General features: G+C 44.6%; 1 protein-coding gene across 1 annotated transcript; it reads right to left on the bottom strand.

The window, feature by feature from the left end:
- Positions 1-3,983: 3,983 nt before the first annotated feature.
- NEURL3 (neuralized E3 ubiquitin protein ligase 3) lies at positions 3,984-19,955 on the bottom strand. Its single transcript, XM_078666997.1, has 4 exons — positions 19,633-19,955; positions 7,003-7,503; positions 6,362-6,445; positions 3,984-5,834 (listed from the first exon to the last, which is right to left on the bottom strand). Exons 1-4 carry the CDS (start codon positions 19,742-19,744, stop codon positions 5,599-5,601), a joined length of 933 nt encoding a protein of 310 aa, XP_078523123.1. The 5' UTR covers positions 19,745-19,955; the 3' UTR covers positions 3,984-5,598.
- Positions 19,956-20,214: the final 259 nt, after the last annotated feature.

The following is a 20,214-nucleotide window of genomic DNA, read 5'->3' as shown; positions in this document are numbered from 1 at the left end:
CGGGAACTAGGAAATACGAGCACATCTCCCCGGCTCTTAAGGATCTGAAGTGGCTCCCTATTGTCCAAAGAGCCAGTTTCCGCACAGCTTGCCTCACTCACAAAGCCCTGCATACAGGCAAACCAGAATATCTGGCCAACAAGCTCAAAAAGGCCGGTCAATCTAGGAACCTCAGAAGCTCCAACACGCTCCTACTCATTCCTCTGAAATCCCAGAAACACAAAACATCCAGCAAATCCTTTGCGGGCAATGCTCCCAAGATATGGAACGCCATCCCCCCACATATCAGAACAACCGCCTCCTTCCCGAAATTCAAGATGTTACTCAAAGCCCTCTTCCTTGAGCGCTCTGGATAGTATTATGATCTCCACGTTTGACTTTTAAGCCCATTTTCTCTGCGGTCCATGAGCCGGATGACTTGCTTTTGACTCTACCCTGTTTTCACTGTTCTCCTTCCTCTCTGCCTTTCTGATGCCTATTTGTACGTGTTGTGAAGCGCTCTGATACCCTCGGGTCCAGCTATTGCTATACAAAACTTTAATAAATAAATAAACATCACACAACCATTCCATTCATGCCATTACCAGAAGTGTTGTTGTGCGGCTTTGGCATTGATGATATCACCAGGCGTAATATCATTGAATTTATAAAACTACAATTAGTACTTGATTAAAACATGATAAATAACTCAAAACGTCATCCTAAAGTCAATTGCATTTACTACCTATTTGTTAACTATGATGTGCTGTCCCGATGTGTTAGAGGTACATCCATTGAATCTGGTCGGCACCCCCCTAGTACTCAGCGCAAGCCGCGGCCAGTAGTAGGTGTAACTGCAGGGCGGTGACGTGGTGAGGAGGAGGGGCAGGGTGGGGGGTAGTAATGTATGGATTACGGACTTTAACAGGTAAGTAAACATATAAATAAATAAAACAAATGTTGTTGTGTGCACTGCATCACCAAATGCGATGCAGTGCGCGCAACGAAATTCGTTTTATTTATTTATATGTTTACTTACCTGTTAAAGTCCGTAATCCATACATTACTATCTCCCACCCTGCCCCTCCCCCTCCCCACGTCACCGCCCAGCAGTTACACCTACTACCGGCCGTGGCTGCTCAGCGCCATGCAACCAACCGGTGTACGAAGGCTTTACAAATCTTTTTTAACATAACATTTAATATTGTATGCTATGGGTGTTGCTATGGCATGCCAGTGGCACCATCATATATCCTGGTGTGTCCTTATATATTCAAGAACAACAGCACGCTGCGGTTTGTCAATCCAGTACCCTTGCATTAGAGAGTGTCTTTAAAGGACTCTTTTTAGTCTCTTGAGGGTCTCTTGAATATATAAAAAAGTACATTTCCTTTAACACCCCACCCTTTTTTATCCACTCTTATAAGAACGTGGTTTGGTTTCTTATCCAGCTAGTATGTCTATTAACATGTTCAACACCCCACCCCCAATCGTGTAGTCTTCATTGCTGCTCTATTTCTAAATGAAGGTCTACCACACCGCATCTTGCCGTAATTCAATTTCTACAAGCCTTTATGTATGAGTCATGTCATGTCATGTCAAAGGTGGTATTTTGCAGCACATCCTGTACATGCTGTTCTTTGTGTCATATAATTCAATTCAGTTATGAACCTTCTTGATGCTAGAATGATGTCTTATGAATGTATTGTCAGTTCAGAGTCGACCTCCAGCCTCGTGCTCTGCAGTGTCTTGACCCTACCATTCCGTAAAAAAATACGAATAAATATGCTCTTCTCATGCTATCCTTCTTGTTTTCTTAGAGCTCAAATACTGCAATTGGTGGGCGACAAGCTGATTTTCAAGCCACCTACACAATCCTTCACACCTTCGAAAGCATCAAAGGCTTGTGGAAAAATCTAGGGGGCATATTACCAACGATTAGCGATATTTATTGCTAACGATGCTTAGCAACGAATTTTTTAACGCTAAGCATCGCCGGAAATTATCGCAGAGATAACTTGCTATTAGCAAGGTTTATCTCAGAAGTGATAAAAATCCTCGCACTAACTGCCAAATGAGAGATTATTGCTGGAAAACCAACGATAATCTCTAGAAGTTTGGCGTTAGCTTGATGATAGGGGCTCACAAACTTAGCCACGATATCCACCTTCCATAGGATATCATGGCTAAGTCAGGAAAATACCAGGTGTAAAAAAAAGCAGTGCTAACCGCGGTTAGCGCTGCTTTTTTTATCACTAACAGGGTTAGCGAAATCCTTGATAATAGGAGAAATGTCGCTTAACAACATTTCTCCTATTTTTCTCTGGAACGACCCCTTTGCATCTCATTAAAGATGCAAGGGGAAGCGTAGAGAAAAAGGGTGCTAACATGCGAATTTGCGTGTTAGCACCCTGTTGCTGATAGGGAGATCATTTTATCTCCGCTTTCTTGGCTTTTAAAGTAAAAAAAGCGGAGATAAATCCCTTGATAATATGCCCCAAAGGGTGCTAACATGCGAATTTGCGTGTTAGCACCCTGTTGCTGATAGGGAGATAATTTTATCTCTGCTTTTTTGGCTTTAAAAGCCAAGAAAGCGGAGATAAATTCCTTGATAATATGCCCCTAGGTTTTTAGCATTAAAGACTTGGCCTGCTACCAACAAAGAATGCGATGCCACCATGGACCCCAGAACCGACTTCACGTGATGCCGGCTGTGTCAGGGGCAGGACGAACCTTTCTTGCACATGTTATGCATATTCCCCAGAGTGGTGTAAGAACATGCCGCCATGCCTTGCTGTTCTGCTTGCAAGGTTGGAGTCCCCAAGTAATAGCATGTCTGGTAAAATTCACTACAACTGTGGGACAACAATTCAAAGTGGTTGCACAGTCAAATGGAGGAACTAAGGGGCATATTATCAAGCAGAGCGTTAAAAATTATCGCTGTTTTAGCAGCAGAAAAATGCCGCTAAAGCGGCGATAATGGGCTTGATAATACACCCTTGTGAATTCTCAAAGGAGCCCATGTTCTGGTGTGAACATGGGCTTCTATGGCAATTCTCTACGGTGTATTATCAAGCCCATTATCGCAGCTTTAGCAGCAGTTTTCTGCCACTAAGGCGGCGATAATGTTAACGCAGTGCTTGATAATATGCCCCTACGTCCTAAAGGTTTTCCCTTTTCACCTGCACTTGCCATGCACCGGCACTTGACCACGTTTTTGTCTATTTCAACTAAGGAGACTTGATGAAGAGTCCTTTAGAGATTAGCTCGCTATTCCACTTTTTAAATGTTTCACCTGGTAAAATACAACCCTTTTCTTCAGTTTCATCTGCTGCGCATTAGCCTTTTGGGTAGCATTAAGAACAATTATTGAGGAGTGCAAGTGCTAGCACTTTACCTTGTGTATACTTGAATTAATCATGACATTCACTGAAGTGACAGCATGTTTTAGCCCTTGTTCTTTTACTGATTGTGTACTCGTTAATACTGTGTTCTCACGATGCCAATTGAGGGGGGGGTTCTTCCTTTTGTAATTGTTACAAAATGAAAAAATAAAGTTTAAAAAAAAAATACTGTTTTCTCATATCTTGTAAAGGTTTTAATTAACTAAACCATGATGAATGATGAATAAACTTTGAGGTTTGACATATGTATGAGCAGTGGTTTTGAGAAATAAATCATTATTTTCTCTTACTTATTTAAAACTATTTCCCTGTGCTGCTCCGAACCCCATGCACATTGTGAAAGTGGTAGTAAATGAAATTAAATCAGGCACACAGTGTCACAGGTGGACTTGCAGTTTTATCAAAGAGGAAACCATGTTTTCATGTAGTGGCCAAAGGAAGCATAGACTGATTTATTCATTTTTCATGTGCATACAGCTGTAGATGCACTCAACACCATATGGCAAAGCACAAAGCAAGACACTTTTAACTACCTCTGGTAGACACTGATTTGCTTGTGACACAAGCACGCATAAAAAGATTTACTCCAAGACCAAAGCATCCTGTTTGATCACTAATATTTATTATTTTAAAATTCATTTATATTTAATTAACTTTGAATGCAGTCATTTATACGGCACACGTTAATTGTGTTTTAAAATGCTTGATTATAGGGTACCAACATCTTATTTGCACTAATACTGGCATATGGATGTGAAAAATTAAGGGCTCGAGCAAGGGATGTCTCTTACAATATTTCGTTAAGGGAATGTTCACTCATTTTGGCACAAAAGTGGTCATTTAAAAAAATATAATGAATCAATCGCTCAAAATTCCACTCCAATGTATTTCAACCGAAGGCTGAGCTGAAAATACCCTCAATCTTAAACAAACATTCCTAATGTCATATATTGCAAACCATGGCTCAGAAGTGACACGGAGAGTGGAAAGTCTGAGGGCGTAATTTATGAAAACTGTTGCATCGCTGTTTTCACGCAGTGATGCAACAGTTTCCACTGCGCCCTCCTTGCAACACGATGGATGCCCCATATTTAATGTACTTTGTTACATGTCGCAAGGAGTTACAGAGAAGTTAGTATTTCTGAGGTATCTGTAGGCATAGTTATGACACATTGCTGGAGCGTGTCACAAAAGTCCCATGTTAAATGTGCTTGCGTAAATCCTATGCCTGCAGTGAGGAAGGCGTAAGATTTTGACGCAGTGGCGTCCTAGAAGTGGAGCAATGAAATCTCATAGATTTCACTGCGCCACTTCTATGAGGCTTTTTTGCGGGGGAACGCCCACCCTGCATACATTATACCGGATTAAGGTATAATGCAGCACAGGGCTTTACAAAGTGACGCATCTGCCTAGATGTATCACTTTGTACATAGGGCGCAACATGCCGCATTTTTCACGCTGCCAGGTGCAACAGAAAAAGTGACGCAACAACAGTGTCGCAAGGGCTCATAAATAAGGCCCAGAATGTTTAGTCGTTGATGGGGTTGCAGGATATATGCAGACAACTCCCATACCTGCTCTTGCTCCCTCGCCACCATCCACTAATCAGCTACCCATGGGTCACTAAGCACAAAGAACTATTGCTCCATCTATTAAGATACCCGCATTTTCAGGAAGTGCAATATAAATACATTTACAAATATGCATACAAAAAAATCAACAAAACAACATTACCGAAACATTGTATGATAAATTAGGATTTTATATGCATTTCCTTCAGACACCTTATGAGTTTACGTTAATTTCTTTCTGTCCACTTAGGACTTTAAATCCATTGCAGGCCACTTATGAGTTTATGTCCATTTCCTTCAGTCTACTCCAAAGGTGCTGCCATGAATTCCACAGCTGCCATATCAGTAAGATGGCCGCCTTGTCTGCCTCCCCTTTGTTCTGTCATTCAGATAGAAAGCCAGCACTCTAGTTCTATATTCGAACAATGTCATCAATATAGCTATGACTTCCTGATTAGTCCAAGGTTCACTCTTCTCTTCCAGGCCATTCTTAACTGCCCTTTTGACCATCAAATCGTTTTCAACCGGAGTTGGAGCTTCCAGTTCGTTATAAACTGGGACCCTTTCCGCACGGTCACGCTTGGATTGGATTGGCCATGATTTTCAGGCCATTATCAGCTTGTGTCTGAACATCCAGACTATGGTCAGCTTGGGTCTTGGCTTTCTTCAGTCAAATCCTGATCAGGCGAGATTCTCAGAATCTGGTGCATTGACCCTCGGCACATTGGGCATTTAGCAAATGCTTTGAACACCTTCTGGGCGCAGCTGTAGCAGAGGCAGGCATGACCACATGGCAAGATGACTACGTTCACCTTGGAGGAGAAGCACACGACACAGCTTTCCAGCTGGCCTTCAGGATAAAGCTGAGGTATAGCAGGCACTGCAGAAACAAAAACAACATTTATTGCTATGTAGGGACATGAATTCAGATATTCTTACACCTCCCTCTGTCTATGGTCTAATCTGATTACATGTTCCAGGCTAAGGGTCTGCCCCTTACTCAACCCTGCATTTGAATTCCCAACCGAGAAAATTCCCTCACGTTGGAGCCCTACAACCTCCACCACCTCAGCCTCATGGGGTATGCTTGGGGTGGGCCAAGGTGCTAATGGTGCGGGGTAATTATCTGCTGAATCTTGCTTCAGGTTAAGGGTCTGAAATAACCTGGTGGCCCTGACTGTTGTTGCAGGGGCTGTGAATGTGTAAACTTGGCAACAATTGTTCCCAAGCAAGGCCTCTCGGTTGCTGCTCAGCAAAGGATACTAAGGCACTATGGTGACCTTGAACACACTCAGCAAATGATACTTAGGCACAATGGTGACCTTGAACACACTGCTCCTACCTTGTGCTACGACCTCCTGCAGAGAACAGAGTGAGTGACAGAGCACCGAAACGAGAGGCACATACCTGTCTTTGTTGGACTTGGAGCCGAAGCGGTAGATCTGGAGATAAAGGGGGCTTTCTCAGATATCTGTGAGGGCTGCGATGGATCTAAAAGAGGGAAACATATCAAACGTAAGACACCAGGCACAGTGGAGACAGGAGAAAGGGAATGAAGGAGTCTGACGAAGAAAGAAGGATCCCGGGTGAGAAGAGCGTTGGACAGAGGAAGGAGAGTAGAAATTATGTAGAGGCAGAGGATGGAGGACCAGAAGCTTGAGGGCAGAGGATTGCAGGGGTATGATATAGAGGGTGAAGAAGCACGTGGTTGGGAGAGGCTGGAGCGACGTAAATGGGATTAGAATGGAGAGCAGAGAATGGATGGGTTTGGAAGAGGAAGAGGCTAGAAGGACACTAGGAGTAGACCATGGGCAGCATGGAGGAGGAAGAGTACCAGAAGGCAAAAGAGAGGGAAAGGATAAAGGGACAAGGAGAAGAAGAGTTTGAGGACCATACAGATGGATGCAATTGGGGAGAAAGAGGTTGCATAGTCATGGATTGAATGCAAGGGAAGGAAGAAGATGGAAGGGAAGGAGGTGGACTGAGCAATCACAATGCATTCATGAAACTGACCCCCTCCCTTAACGTGCAGGAGGCAGTGTCCTTACCCAGTAGCTGCACAGCCTTGGTGGTGCCATACACATCTACAACACCCCACATGGGGCAGCAGCCCGGGAGGCCACTTGCCACCATCTGAGGAGGCTGCTCTTGGTTGATCTTGCACCAGAATGCCCCTCTTCTGTCCAGCCACAGCTGCACGAGAGTTCCTTCCACCCGACAGCTGTCTGGCAGCACTGCAGCCCAGAACCCCGGGCGGCTGCTGAGATCCGGGCACAGGAACCTGGGCAGCTGCTGAGGGTCCATGATGGAGGGGTCCACGCAGGTGAGGCCAACCCTCAACGGCCCTTTCCAACGCTCCTCGACCTGGGTGATCCTCAGAGACAGGACCTCGTGCACCCGCAGGGGACGGTTGGTGAAGACCAGGCCATCGTGGAAGGTGGCGCTCCTCTGGGCGCAGCACAGGGACTCATCCAAGTCGATCCTGTTGCCCTTGACATAGGGGTTGAAGAAGAGTGGACCAGGGGCTTCTTGCAGATACACATCTTCATCTGGAAAAGGTATGGTAGACTGTTAAAGGCACCATCACTGAAAACATCTTATTCGCTTTTCGGGGTACATGTGAGGCACCCCAGAAACAAGACCTGATTGTGCAATAACATAACTCTGTAAGATAGGGGGTCCTCTCTGTGCATTATTGGTTGATACGTAGGATGTCAGTAACATACCCGTTTGTGTGTTAATGGAGTTTCACCTTATGCAATGTCTTAAAATAAAAATGTTAAACCTGCTGTGAAGCCATAATAGTTAACACCCTCTTATTGTGCTGATTTTATTAGAGTGAAGCCTTCCAAGACCTGAATAATGTATTCAGTATGTCTCTCTAGTGGGAATTGGAACCATGCGGGTGAATGAGAAAGGGTTGTTACATTACAAATGCAGATTCATAATGAATTTAAATCAATCATTGGCAAGGCCAATAGGTCTGATATATGTCTGAAAAGTGCATCTTCCATTACCGAGGAGTTTAAATGCTCACTAAGTCATTATACATGCACTCTGGCACTCATCCTTGCATTCATGCATCCATTTATCCACCAACTGATTCATTTTTGTATTCACCCACAATAAAACAGACAAAAAACTCAACAACCACATACAAAGGAATGTAACAAAAGACTAAAAGAGGAAAAATACTGGTTTCTAAATCAAGTGAGTATATGCTCGCAAAAAACAAATGAGTAAAAAATTAAACAAAGCAGTGGATGGCGATTTAATAAAGCATAATAAAAATATGAAGGAAAGAAGTGAAAAAAGGGCCTTTGAAAGAAAAAAAAATGAGAACTAAAGGAATGGTCCTCCAACCCACTCTATTTCAGTCAGATGTTCACGTGAGCATGCAAAATGCAATCACTACCAGTGTAATGTAGCCAGTGGCTCAAATCTGCTGACGCCCTTCCCATGCCGTAAGCAATCCAGGGTTGTCAGAAGGTGTACCCATTAGCAATTTACTCGCCTACGATGGCAATTTGAGAACATCAGGTAACAAAATAATTGTCTAAAGGCTTTAACACAGTGTAATAGCAATCCACCTTTAATGGCTTTAACATATAATTTTCACAATAAATAAATCAGTCCTTCAACATTTGTTGACATTTTTGTAAAAGCCTTTGTTAGCCAATAGCTTGGATCATTGGCTTGTCACCATGAAAATCTCGGTCCTGCAAAACGTGCACTACAAGCACTCTTTTTAGGCAGAAGCACCTACCTTTTCACCAATCAAAATCTGTATTCAAGATAATCTTCTTTGGGTAGAGCCAAATCCCTCCTCTGAGTAATGCTTCTTAAATCTCTTTTTTTGTTGAACACATAAGGACGAAACAGCTCTGCTGGCAAACAAGCCCTAAAGATTGACTCTCAACCAACTTTTCAGACAATGGCATTTATACTGCGCACATTTCAACGGATTGGTCCTTGTTTACAATGGGTGTGCCATTAATAACCTAGATGATGCATGTCGGAGCAGAGGCAGATTAAAAGTGTAACAAACCAAAGCACGGGACGACTCATTCTCAAATTGCAACTGCTGTGTTTTGCTATTCAACCAAAGAAAAGTCCTGTAAAGAAACAATAGGTAATATGCTTAAGTAAAGCCTCTAATGCCCGCAGTAGGTGAATTTGGCACCCCACGTGGCTTGGCATCTTAGGCAACCACCTAGTTCATCTACATGAACTGGCTGCACCTGGAATGTACTCGGTAGATCAGTGTCAACAGTGCTTTAAGTGGGCAGGTACTGTCTGGTACTGAGTACCTGCACTTCTTTAATTTGAAAGGGAGAGTACCTGCACTTCTCAGCACTGCTACAGTTTGCTTAATGGGAGAAAATATGTCCTATTCAGGAGTAAAGAAGTACTCTAGATAGTGAGAACCTGCATTTCTATATTTCCATTTAAAGCACTGAGTATACAGGCTGAGTGCTGTCTGGTTGAGTAGATTTGTATTCAAAGACTGGCCCTCCGAGAGAGTTAAAGCTGAGGTGCCACAAGGTAAGACATCCTCAGGGAGAGGATGTGGCATAACGACCAGAGCTGCCGATGTTAGAGCTGGGCAACAAGGTTCGAGTCTGGCATCAACTCAACATCCTATGATTCTGGGTAAATCTCTGAATCTCCCCGTGCTTACCAAAAATGAATGTGTCCTTGTGTGACATAACTAATGCTCATGTAAAGCGCTCCAATACCTTTGGTCCCAGTGTACGCTACTATATAAACTGGAAAAAAAGACGACACCATAGGCTGTGTATTGTAATAAAGGAGATGACACCATGTGTCACTATGCGCCCCCTCCCTAGGCATGGGCAGGCCTTAGGACATATCAAAGAGATAGAATGGGTGCACTAGCCATGCTCCGGATGCAGACCAGGTACACTAGGTATTCATTATGATCTCACCAGCCCTCTAATGAGGTTCATGGTTGAAATGAGGAGTTGCTGTAGCCAGATGAGAAGCTGAACAGAAAGCCTCAATATGAGCAGTTCACACTGACAATGTGAAGGATCTCGGCGGGGCATAGGGAGCGCTTGGCTAGATTCCCCTAGGCTGAGCCAGGCTACGAGGGTGTGTTGGCCACCTCCCCGCTGCTCAGGCTCCTCAGAAGGATGACCTTGGCAGTTCCATATTCCCGTCTCCCTCACACATTATCATACAAAGACTGAATAAGGCCTTATAGCTTCATCTGATTTGTGTGTTATTATTGCATGGCAGATGAATAAGCGCTAATCGCCTCCCTTCCGGTGTTGTTATCAGACACGTTGATAAAGTTGCTGCTGGTGTTATTTTCTGGCAGGTGATGAGGCCTCACTAGTTTCCATTCCTGGAGTTCTCTGTACGGCAGTAGATGTGATATCATTTCCCTTCACTGATAATGGGGTGTCATTGGACTCCAATTGTATTGATGATAAATACAGTATTATTGTTCCCCTTCACAGTTATTGTGCTGTTTATGAACTGGAGGGGAGTATGGCATTATTGTTACCCACTGTTGTGATGTCATGAAGGCCTTCCAGGCCAGGCTGAGCCTCCCTGAGAGCCTGTCCAGGCAGCACTGCTAGTCTGATTGAAAGCAGAAAGCACAGATGCAGGAGGAGGAAGGAAGGCGCAGAAGGTGGTGGAGGTTGGACAAAGATGGCAGGTAAGTTTTTTTAACCCTTAGGGACAGGGATATATAACATAGACCATGTTATGTTTGGCTCCCCTATGACTCATTTATCACTGCACAACAGATGAAAGCAAGGGCAGATCATTTTGGGGGCCACACAAAAAATTAACGATGGGTAAAAAGTGAATTGTGTTTTTTTTTCACCTAAGGCTTCTGAGTGACAACATAGACAACTCAAACTGTGGTCTCCTAGTCTACTTGAGGTCCCTCAGAGCCCCTCGGTGAAAACATCCCGTAATTCACGGTTACCCGTCTATAATTCTATATATTATTGTTGCCCATCACTGTTATTGTACTTGCAGGTGAATAAGGTGTTAATGTTTCCTTTTGTAGTTATTGTACTGCAGGTGAATAAGGTGTTAATGTTTCCTTTTGTAGTTATTGTACTTGCAGGTGAATAAGGTGTTAATGTTTCCTTTTGCAGTTATTGTACTGCAGGTGAATAAGGCATTATTGTTATCGAGCAGCTCAATAAAACCTAATCGCTTCCCGTAACAGTGGTGGTTGTGGGCAGGGGAATAAGGCCTTATCTCTTCCTGTAATTGGTGATAACATTCAGCGCGCTGATAACGCGGCGTCGCTCCCGGTCTCCACTGATAAAGCCGCTCCGGTAGTCACGTGACTGTAACGTTTCGCGCTCTACGCTCATTACGGCAGAGAGACGAGCGTATGAAGAGCGCCCCCTCGTGGTCTTAAAATAGCGCTGCCCCTGATGTTACTCGGCCAGCTCTAAAAGGAGGGCTCTGCGCGGGACGAGATGTATTGTAATTTGTATACTCCTGGTCAGGTTTATGTTGGAGAGAGGGATTTGTCCAGGGCAGTGGCAAACAAACAAACCACAGAAGATGAACATGGAATGGATGGGCAATGCAAAAAAACAAAAACAAAGCTGTTTCATTTTTGACATATACAAGAGAGTGTGGATTTGGGGGATGTTTCTAACTTGGACCTCAACAGGTGTATGAGGCGCCATTAAAATGCTACTATGCAACTCACACATTTTTTGTCAGCCTGCAAACAGGTGAATAGACTCATCGGAGTACACGGCCCGGCAGCAGAGAAAGGCGAGAGGCGTTGTGGGATCTCCTGCGAACGGCCCTCACCCCCCAGGAAAGGGGGTGGTGATGAACAGAGTGCCTGAATTAAGCAGACCACTCTTACCCAGTCCAAAGATCAGGGCTTGATCCATCACTGTTTTTTAGCTCACTGCACCATCCCAGCTCAGAACTTGGCTATATGCAAATTAGTCTGTTCCTGTCCCAGTGCATGATGGGAACAGGGCAAACCAAACTACCAAGCCAATTCTTGTACTGGGAAGGAAACAAGCTTCCGGGGATCGGTTTCTGCCATTTCAGGTGTCGTCGGCCCGGCTTGCTTGAATCCTGATGGTGCAATGAGCAAGGGACTCACATCTGAGTATACCCTTCCACGCTTATGGTGGACAAAATTATTCAGAAAAGGGGGTGGTGATGAACAGAGTGCCTGAATTAAGCAGACCACTCTTACCCAGTCCAAAGATCAGGGCTTGATCCATCACCGTTTTTTAGCTCACTGCACCATCCCAGCTCAGAACTTGGCTATATGCAAATTAGTCTGTTCCTGTCCCAGTGCATGATGGGAACAGGGCAAACCAAACTACCAAGCCAATTCTTGTACTGGGAAGGAAACAAGCTTCCGGGGACCGGTTTCTGCCATTTCAGGCGTCGTCGGCCCGGCTTGCTTGAATCCTGATGGTGCAATGAGCAAGGGACTCACATCTGAGTATACCCTTCCACGCTTATGGTGGACAAAAATTATTCAGAAAAGGGGGTGGTGATGAACAGAGTGCCTGAATTAAGCAGACCACTCTTACCCAGTCCAAAGATCAGGGCTTGATCCATCACCGTTTTTTAGCTCACTGCACCATCCCAGCTCAGAACTTGGCTATATGCAAATTAGTCTGTTCCTGTCCCAGTGCATGATGGGAACAGGGCAAACCAAACTACCAAGCCAATTCTTGTACTGGGAAGGAAAAAAGCTTCCGGGGACCGGTTTCTGCCATTTCAGGCGTCGTCGGCCCGGCTTGCTTGAATCCTGATGGTGCAATGAGCAAGGGACTCACATCTGAGTATACCCTTCCACGCTTATGGTGGACAAAATTATTCAGAAAAGGGGGTGGTGATGAACAGAGTGCCTGAATTAAGCAGACCACTCTTACCCAGTCCAAAGATCAGGGCTTGATCCATCACCGTTTTTTAGCTCACTGCACCATCCCAGCTCAGAACTTGGCTATATGCAAATTAGTCTGTTCCTGTCCCAGTGCATGATGGGAACAGGGCAAACCAAACTACCAAGCCAATTCTTGTACTGGGAAGGAAACAAGCTTCCGGGGCTGTAATGCCAGAAACCGGTCCCCGGAAGCTTGTTTCCTTCCCAGTGTAAGAATTGGCCTTTGTAGTTTGGTTTGCCCTGTTCCCATCATGCACTGGGACAGGAACAGACTAATTTGCATACAGCCAGGTTCTGAAACTGGGATGGTGCAATGAGCTAAAAAACGGTGTTGGATCTAGCCCTGATCTTTTGACTGGGTGAGAGTATTCTGCTTAATTCAGAGACTCTGTCCCTCACCACCCCTTGTTGTAAATACTCACCCCCCAGGGACGCGGTGGCACCGCTAGACTTGGAGGTATTGGGAGTGGATATTTCTCTTCAGTAGTCACACCTGGATGTCAATAAGGCGTGGCCATGGGGTAGCAGCTGCCAACCTAAACTTGCCCTTTGTGTCCTGACACTGCCCTTGCTTTTACTGGTTTCTGGGGTCATAAAGGGAGCAGCAGGAACAGAAAGTAATAACAAGCCTAGGCCAAGCCAATAGGTAGGCCAGGCTTGCACTTGGATAACTTACTAGAACAGTAGTTAAAACAAAGTAACAAAAACGAGTGTTTTATGTATGTAATGCATCTATGAGATATAGAATTTAATAGACTAACATAAAAATAGGAAATGGTTAGTTTCAGGCCCAGCATAGAGATGTTCTCATGGTAGCTTCCTTTTCCCAAAGGGTTCTGTCACTGCACAAGTTGAGTTCTGATTTACTGAGGCCCCTATATCATCCTATGCAATTCACCATTTCAACCCGGTTAACTGTTGTTTCCTTTAACAGAGTGTCTGCATATATAATTGGATTCGTTTTTGATATGTATTGTATTAAAACTTAAATCAGTGCTTCTCTTCTGCTTTCAAAGTTTTATATTTGATACATATTCAATGATATCCTTGGCCAACTCTTGTTTTGTGGCGTGTCCTTCTTCTTAATGGCTTCCAAATGTATTCACAAGACTTATGTCTGTGATCATTTCACTTCTTTAAGCGTGCTATGTAATCTTTAAATAACATTATTCATGATATGGCTCTGTCTTTCTGGCCACAAATGCAACTTTGTGTAGCGTGTTTAATATTGGATTATTCAAACTAATTTTTTGATGTCAAATAGTCCCTCGTGCTTTCTAGTGGATGCACTTTCTGGCAGGCGGAGGGATACGCCAAATAGCTAATAGCTTGTGGTGAGAGAATCTTGGTCCTCTGGGTGGACTAAAAGCCTACTCTGTATATTTCAAAGAATTGACAATAGGTCAAGCACACAGCTATGCTGCAAAGCTAGACCTACAAACATGACTGTAAAGAGCAGTGTTTACTTTCAATTGTGACCACTTTTTGTCATCTTGTAACAACTCAGCAGCAAGTAGGTTTTTGAAGGGCTCAGGTTGGAGCACTGGGTTAAACTTATGATGTCCGCGGCTGTCAACGGATAAGTAATGTCCCTTCCGTTGACCTGCCATTTTGGTGAATCGACTTCAATGGTCACACACAGAGAATTAGTGACAAGTGGAGGATCTTGCCTACATTCAAATAAAATATCCGCTGCAGCGCTGGTATTAGAGCAGAGAACTACTTATTGTGAAGCAAGAACCTCCTGGAGGCGCGAAGACATACCCCGGTAAGCTTGAGGCTCAGTAGAAGGGGAAGACTGACCAAATACATTAATATTCCTGTCCCTGAAATCTTTCCTCTCAAAAATATCAGGAACATCAGTATTAATTCAGACAGACAACACAACAAGCATGCACTATTTAAACAAACAGGGGGGACAAGATCAACTATGCTATCTCACTGTGCCATTGGAATCAAGCTATCCTGGCTGATGAGGGGTGAACTCCCGAAACTGGTCTTATGATGCTTGTTTCCGGTCCAGAGAAGACATGGATTGGCAGTTCGGGCTGGACTGTTTGAGGCGCAGGGTCAAGACTGATTTGCATATAGCTGTGTCTGAACTGGTGTGGCGAACTGAGCTAAACAACGATGATGGATTTAACCCAGACCTGTGACTGGGGGTGAGTGTCTGAAATGTTTCAGCACTCCGTCCATCATCTCTTTGTGCTTGCTTTGACCGAATACATTACCATAACATTCTAAACTGAATAACAAACTTTGGTCACTCTACTTATAATAATAACAGTAACTTGTTTTTATGGTTTAACTTTTTTTAAATTATTTTCTACAGCACATATACCAATGTCTACAACCAACAGGTCAATGAGGAGCAATGCAAGATGTGACACATCTCTATAATGAAAGCACAACACAACAGAGAAATCACCCTAACTTCAAAGTAACGCTTTTCTTTCATCATCTCCTGGCCATTGCTGTGCTCGTCCTAGACTAGGGCAGAGTTGGAATGGTGTCTAAGCATATTGAGGATTGATATAAACTTACAGGAGTTATGTGTCTACAGGAAGAGACATAGGTTCTGCAAGGTGACGTGAACAAGAATAAGACTAATACTTAAAGAGGGAAGAGGAGTTAACCTAACGGCTAGGGCGCTCTAGCTCGGATCTGGGGATCTGGGTACGAGTCTCGGTATCGACGCCAAACATCCTGTGATTCTGGGCAAATCACTTAATCTCCCCGTGCCTAACAAAAATGAATGTGTGTCCTCATGTAACGTAACTGGTGCTATGTAAAGCGCTCTGATTCCAGATCAAGTTTGCGCTATATAAAACTCTGCAAAAAAAAAAAATCTAGTTCATGTTAGCTCTTTATATTCTCCTGATAGAATCTGAATCAGTGTCTGTCCTCTATGGAGAGTGTAATCATTTCCATACAAAGATCTCCCATAGTTTAAGCACCCATTCTCAACATCATTGTTTCCCCCAGTGCACTAATATAACTTGCAGCACAGTTGTGGTGACAACTGTAATTTGTTTTCCTCTCAGGGACCTGTGGGTTCCCACCAGTACTCAGTACTTAATTTGAGCCTGTGGTTTCCGATGCTCGGCACCGCCACTTAATTGTCAACACTGGCACTTGTTGACAGTCTGCCACAAGGTGGTGCTGATTGGCTAATTTAGAGTTGACCACAAAACAGTTAATTAATAATTCAATATAACTTAACAATGACTATTACCTGCCGCCAAACCATTATAATAGCTTTGGGGGCCTGAAATTGACCGAATTGTCACACTTGTAGGAGTATGATGGTTAGTAGTTATGTTGTTACTATCATTGGCGGCATAGCAGGGGCAATGTGTGGTGCAAACTGCAGTGACCTCCTGACGAGAGCCCTGGCTCTTTTTTTTTTATTTTACAAATTTAGCACTGGATTCCCCAGATGGGTATTGTAGGTTTGGGAAACGACCCGTGGGTGCAAGGGGATATGAACACCAAAAGCGGAGTCAATTTCATTAAGAAGGCTTCCCAGTATCTATGTCGCTTGAGGCATGACCACAAGTGTGTTAGGGTACCCGTAGCTTTGCAAGTCCCTCTTACAGGCACTAGATCTCGATTTGTCCCAAGCAGCTATTTTATATGGAGTGTGATACAGCATGGATTTTTTAGTATGTCTCTATAATGTTTACAACCTGGAACGAAATGCAAGCTTTATTTCATAGGCCAGTAGATCTTAACCTTTTGACTTCTGTGGACCCGACTGAATCATTACTGGAATCCAGGGACCCTCTCTGAGTCATTATTGGAAGATGGGGGACCCCAGCCTAAGCAATTTCTAGAATTTGAACCTCAAAACAATACACAAAAATACAAAAACAAGTATACACCAAACAAATGCTCAAATATTGAAACATTTTATTTAATTCACAATCTGATATAGAGAAAGTATTCACATTTTCAAGTTTAATTCTTCATTTGTATACACTTCATTAATTTTAATATTATTTAATTTTGCAACACATTTTCAGATCCCTTGAGTCGGCCTTGCGGACCCCCAGGGGTCCTCTGACCACAGGTTAAGTACCACTGATGTAGGCCATTTCCAGCTTTTGAGAGAAATGTTACCTTCCACCTCTCCATCCCACCGTTTTTGACCAGGAGTTTTCTGAGTGGGGTAGTACCCTGGAAGTGTTTGTAAACTGTTGAAATGACCTGTCGATCATGCATCCCGTCCACAACTTGTTTTTAAGGTCGAGCCTGGGCAGCGCATGCGCTGTGAGGCATGCTGTATTGGAGTATGCACTTGAAGCCCCGTTCATATTTGTCATTGGCTTGTGTCATTGTCCTTCGTAAATGCTGGCCTCTGATTCGTAACTAGGCTTGTTAGTCCCTCCTTCATACCGCCTTGTCTTCATTTGTAACCTCCCACGAGGACACCCCCTTTTACACAGGTTGTTGCTCGGTAGGCTTTAATTACAGCCTCCGTGCACTATTTCGTTTAATGGTTTTCACATGCCTGCTGTTGCAGGTAGGACATGCAATCTTGCAACAGCTTTATTATGTTTTTTTACATATCACGGCACGCCATGCTGATAGTTGTGGCTGTGCCTTTGCTTTACTTGCTGCGCTAAACGTGGCTGCATGTTTTCTTAACCTCATCCATGCTCATGACGAGCTGAGCTCGTCTTGAGGCACGGCGCTCCGGTGCTCATGACGAGCTCAGCTCGTCATGAGCCGTCGAACGCTCACACGCGGGGATAATTCCCCTGCTGTGCTGAGCGTTGCACGGGAACGACTGTGGTCATGACAAGCTCAGCTCGTCATGAGCACACCAGCGCCGTGCCTCATGACGAGCTGAGCTCGTCATGAGCACCGGGGCGCTGCGTGCGCCCCCCCGCCCCCAGGCACAGCGGGGGAATTACCCCCGCACGGAAGGGGTTAAAACTATTTAATTCTTTTTTTTTAAATGCCCCATGCCGGCATTTACACTTTAATGTCGGACGCACTCTGTTCCTTAAACGAGCTGAGTCTAAGGAAAGGGGCATGGCCACTATTAAAGTGAAAGCAAAATACACAATTGATGAACGTAATGCAGAACAAATCAAAACATTCACCCCTAGTCAAGAGATCTGGGTTAAATCCATCATTCTCTTGCTCACCATGCCATCCCAGTTTAGACCTGGCCATATCCAAATCAGACTTGACCTGTTGCCTCATGGGAACAGTCCAACCTGAACTGCCAAGCCAGGTCCTCCTGTTTTCACAAAAAAGCATTTGTTTGTCAACTTGACAAAGAAATGCTTTTTTTTGGTAAAAGTGCGCCACACCGCGCTTTCACTGTAAATGTCCCTTTCTTTAGACACAGCTCATCTATACAAAGGGGCGCGACTAGCATTTGTAAAGCAATACGTGTCGCTTTTATGAAACTCTCGTAAATGCGAGAACTATTGCATTGCAAATGCTTGTCATATGCTACTTCTGTCACTTCCAACTGCTGTAAATGACAGGGGCTATTGTTACCTAGTTTGCTGGTGCTCAGTGCATCGACCTCCGAATGATGGAAGGCAGAGTAGGCCTCGATGCTGCCTGAGCCACACAAATGTCACTGCTAATGTACTTGGAAGCATGTGTTTTATAAAGGCACACCTGAACACAATTACAAAGTTTAAATTAAAGCACGCAACTACGCATAATAGTAATGTGTAACATTTTGCAAAATACCACAACTGGTTGTCATCCAGCCACTTCCAGAAATGTTTAGTTCATAGTGTTTTAAAGCTCACGTCTATTCGTTGTCCTATTCTTTTTTTTTAAATGGACAGCATTAGATGCATTGCAAATAGAAAAATCACAATAGATTTTCAGCCCATACTTAAAATGCTAACGATTAAACTACAAGTCCCAGAATGCAGCGTAGCTGTTGGCTAACTCTGCGACGCATGATTTGACGCGAGGACACTTTGCAGCTATGCTCACCCGAGGTAGCACAGCAAGCAAGAAATCATCTGAGGTCAGAACGACAGTCAGTTTCAGAGGTGTGGTTAGAGGTACTGGGGGTGTATTAGAGACAAGGCGGCGAGAGGACTCGCCGGAGGAAACAGAACAAGTCAGTGGCAGAGGCGGAATTATTTGAAGCACAAATAAATGCACATGTAGTCACGCCAAAGCCAAAGTTACAGGTGCACAGAGGGTAAATAATTCCCTTGGGGAAACAGGGTCAGTGGCAGAGTCGGGGTTAGAATGGAAACAGGCAGAGATAGAACCTGCCTGAAGTCACACAAGGAATCAATGTGAGAAAGGAATAGATTTGTAGAGCCGGGATCACACCAGGGCACACCAAAAACTCTCTTGAGGAGACAAAGCGAATTAAGGCACAACACAATTGGAGGCTTGCCTAAGGTCACACCAAGCGTCCGCCTCTGTCTCCAGGCTAGAGTTCGGGAGGGAGAGAGGCATTCGAGGGATCCACCCGAGGTATCACGGAGAATCAGAGGCACAGTATAGTTCACAGGCACAGGGAGCAGAAGGGTCTCTCCTAAAGTCACACAGAGAGCCAATGCCAGAGCCAGGATTAGAGAGAGGAAGGAACGCTGACCAGTCGCCTAAGGAAACGTAGAGGGTCAGAGTCAGGTAGAAGGGGTCGGGGGGCTGTCAAAGCACCCGCTCGAGCTCACACAGAGGGTCATGGGCAGATCCCAGCATGAGGAGGTAAACACGCAAGTGGCATGTCGAGAGCTGAGTGCAGAAGTGCCCTTACCTAGCAGCGCTGAACTGACACAGGCGCCCATCTTGCTCTTCCGGTGCTGTCCGCGGGTTCTGCTCCTTGGCTGCGGCTCTGAGTGAAGGCTCAGCTCAGGGTAGCACCTCATGTGCCTTTAGTAGGAGTGCTCTGGGTGGGAGTGGGGATAGGTGTCAGCCCATCGGATCACACCCACTTCCTCGGGTTTTCCGGCTAGCAGGGGGTTTCCGCGCGTCTATCTGTTGCGTTAGTTACCACGACAGCCCAGGTGGTGCAGGGATCTGTGCGTGACGAGATCGCATCCACCCCACGAGACAGCTTAGAAAGGTTAAACCACCCGTTGCAGGTACCCGTTTGAAACCTGTAGGCAGAGCTGACAGAAGTACTGACAACTGGAAAATCATTTCATAACTGCAAATTAAACGAACATCAGTTGAAAAAGATGCAAGCAATCCAACAGAAAATTAGACAAGCATTTGCAATGCAATAGGTCTAGCCAGGGCTTTAAGTGGAAAAAAAAAAACCTGGGGGTGCTCTAAAAGGGGTGTGGCAAATTTCTTAAAGGGGTGTGGCCTATCCGAGTAGGGGCGTGGTCTAAAT

Source organism: Lissotriton helveticus, chromosome 11 (genome assembly GCF_964261635.1).
Source record: "Lissotriton helveticus chromosome 11, aLisHel1.1, whole genome shotgun sequence".
Lineage (NCBI taxonomy): Eukaryota > Metazoa > Chordata > Amphibia > Caudata > Salamandridae > Lissotriton > Lissotriton helveticus.
Note: the sequence above shows the minus strand (reverse complement) of the source record. Positions and strands in the feature narration are given on the sequence as shown.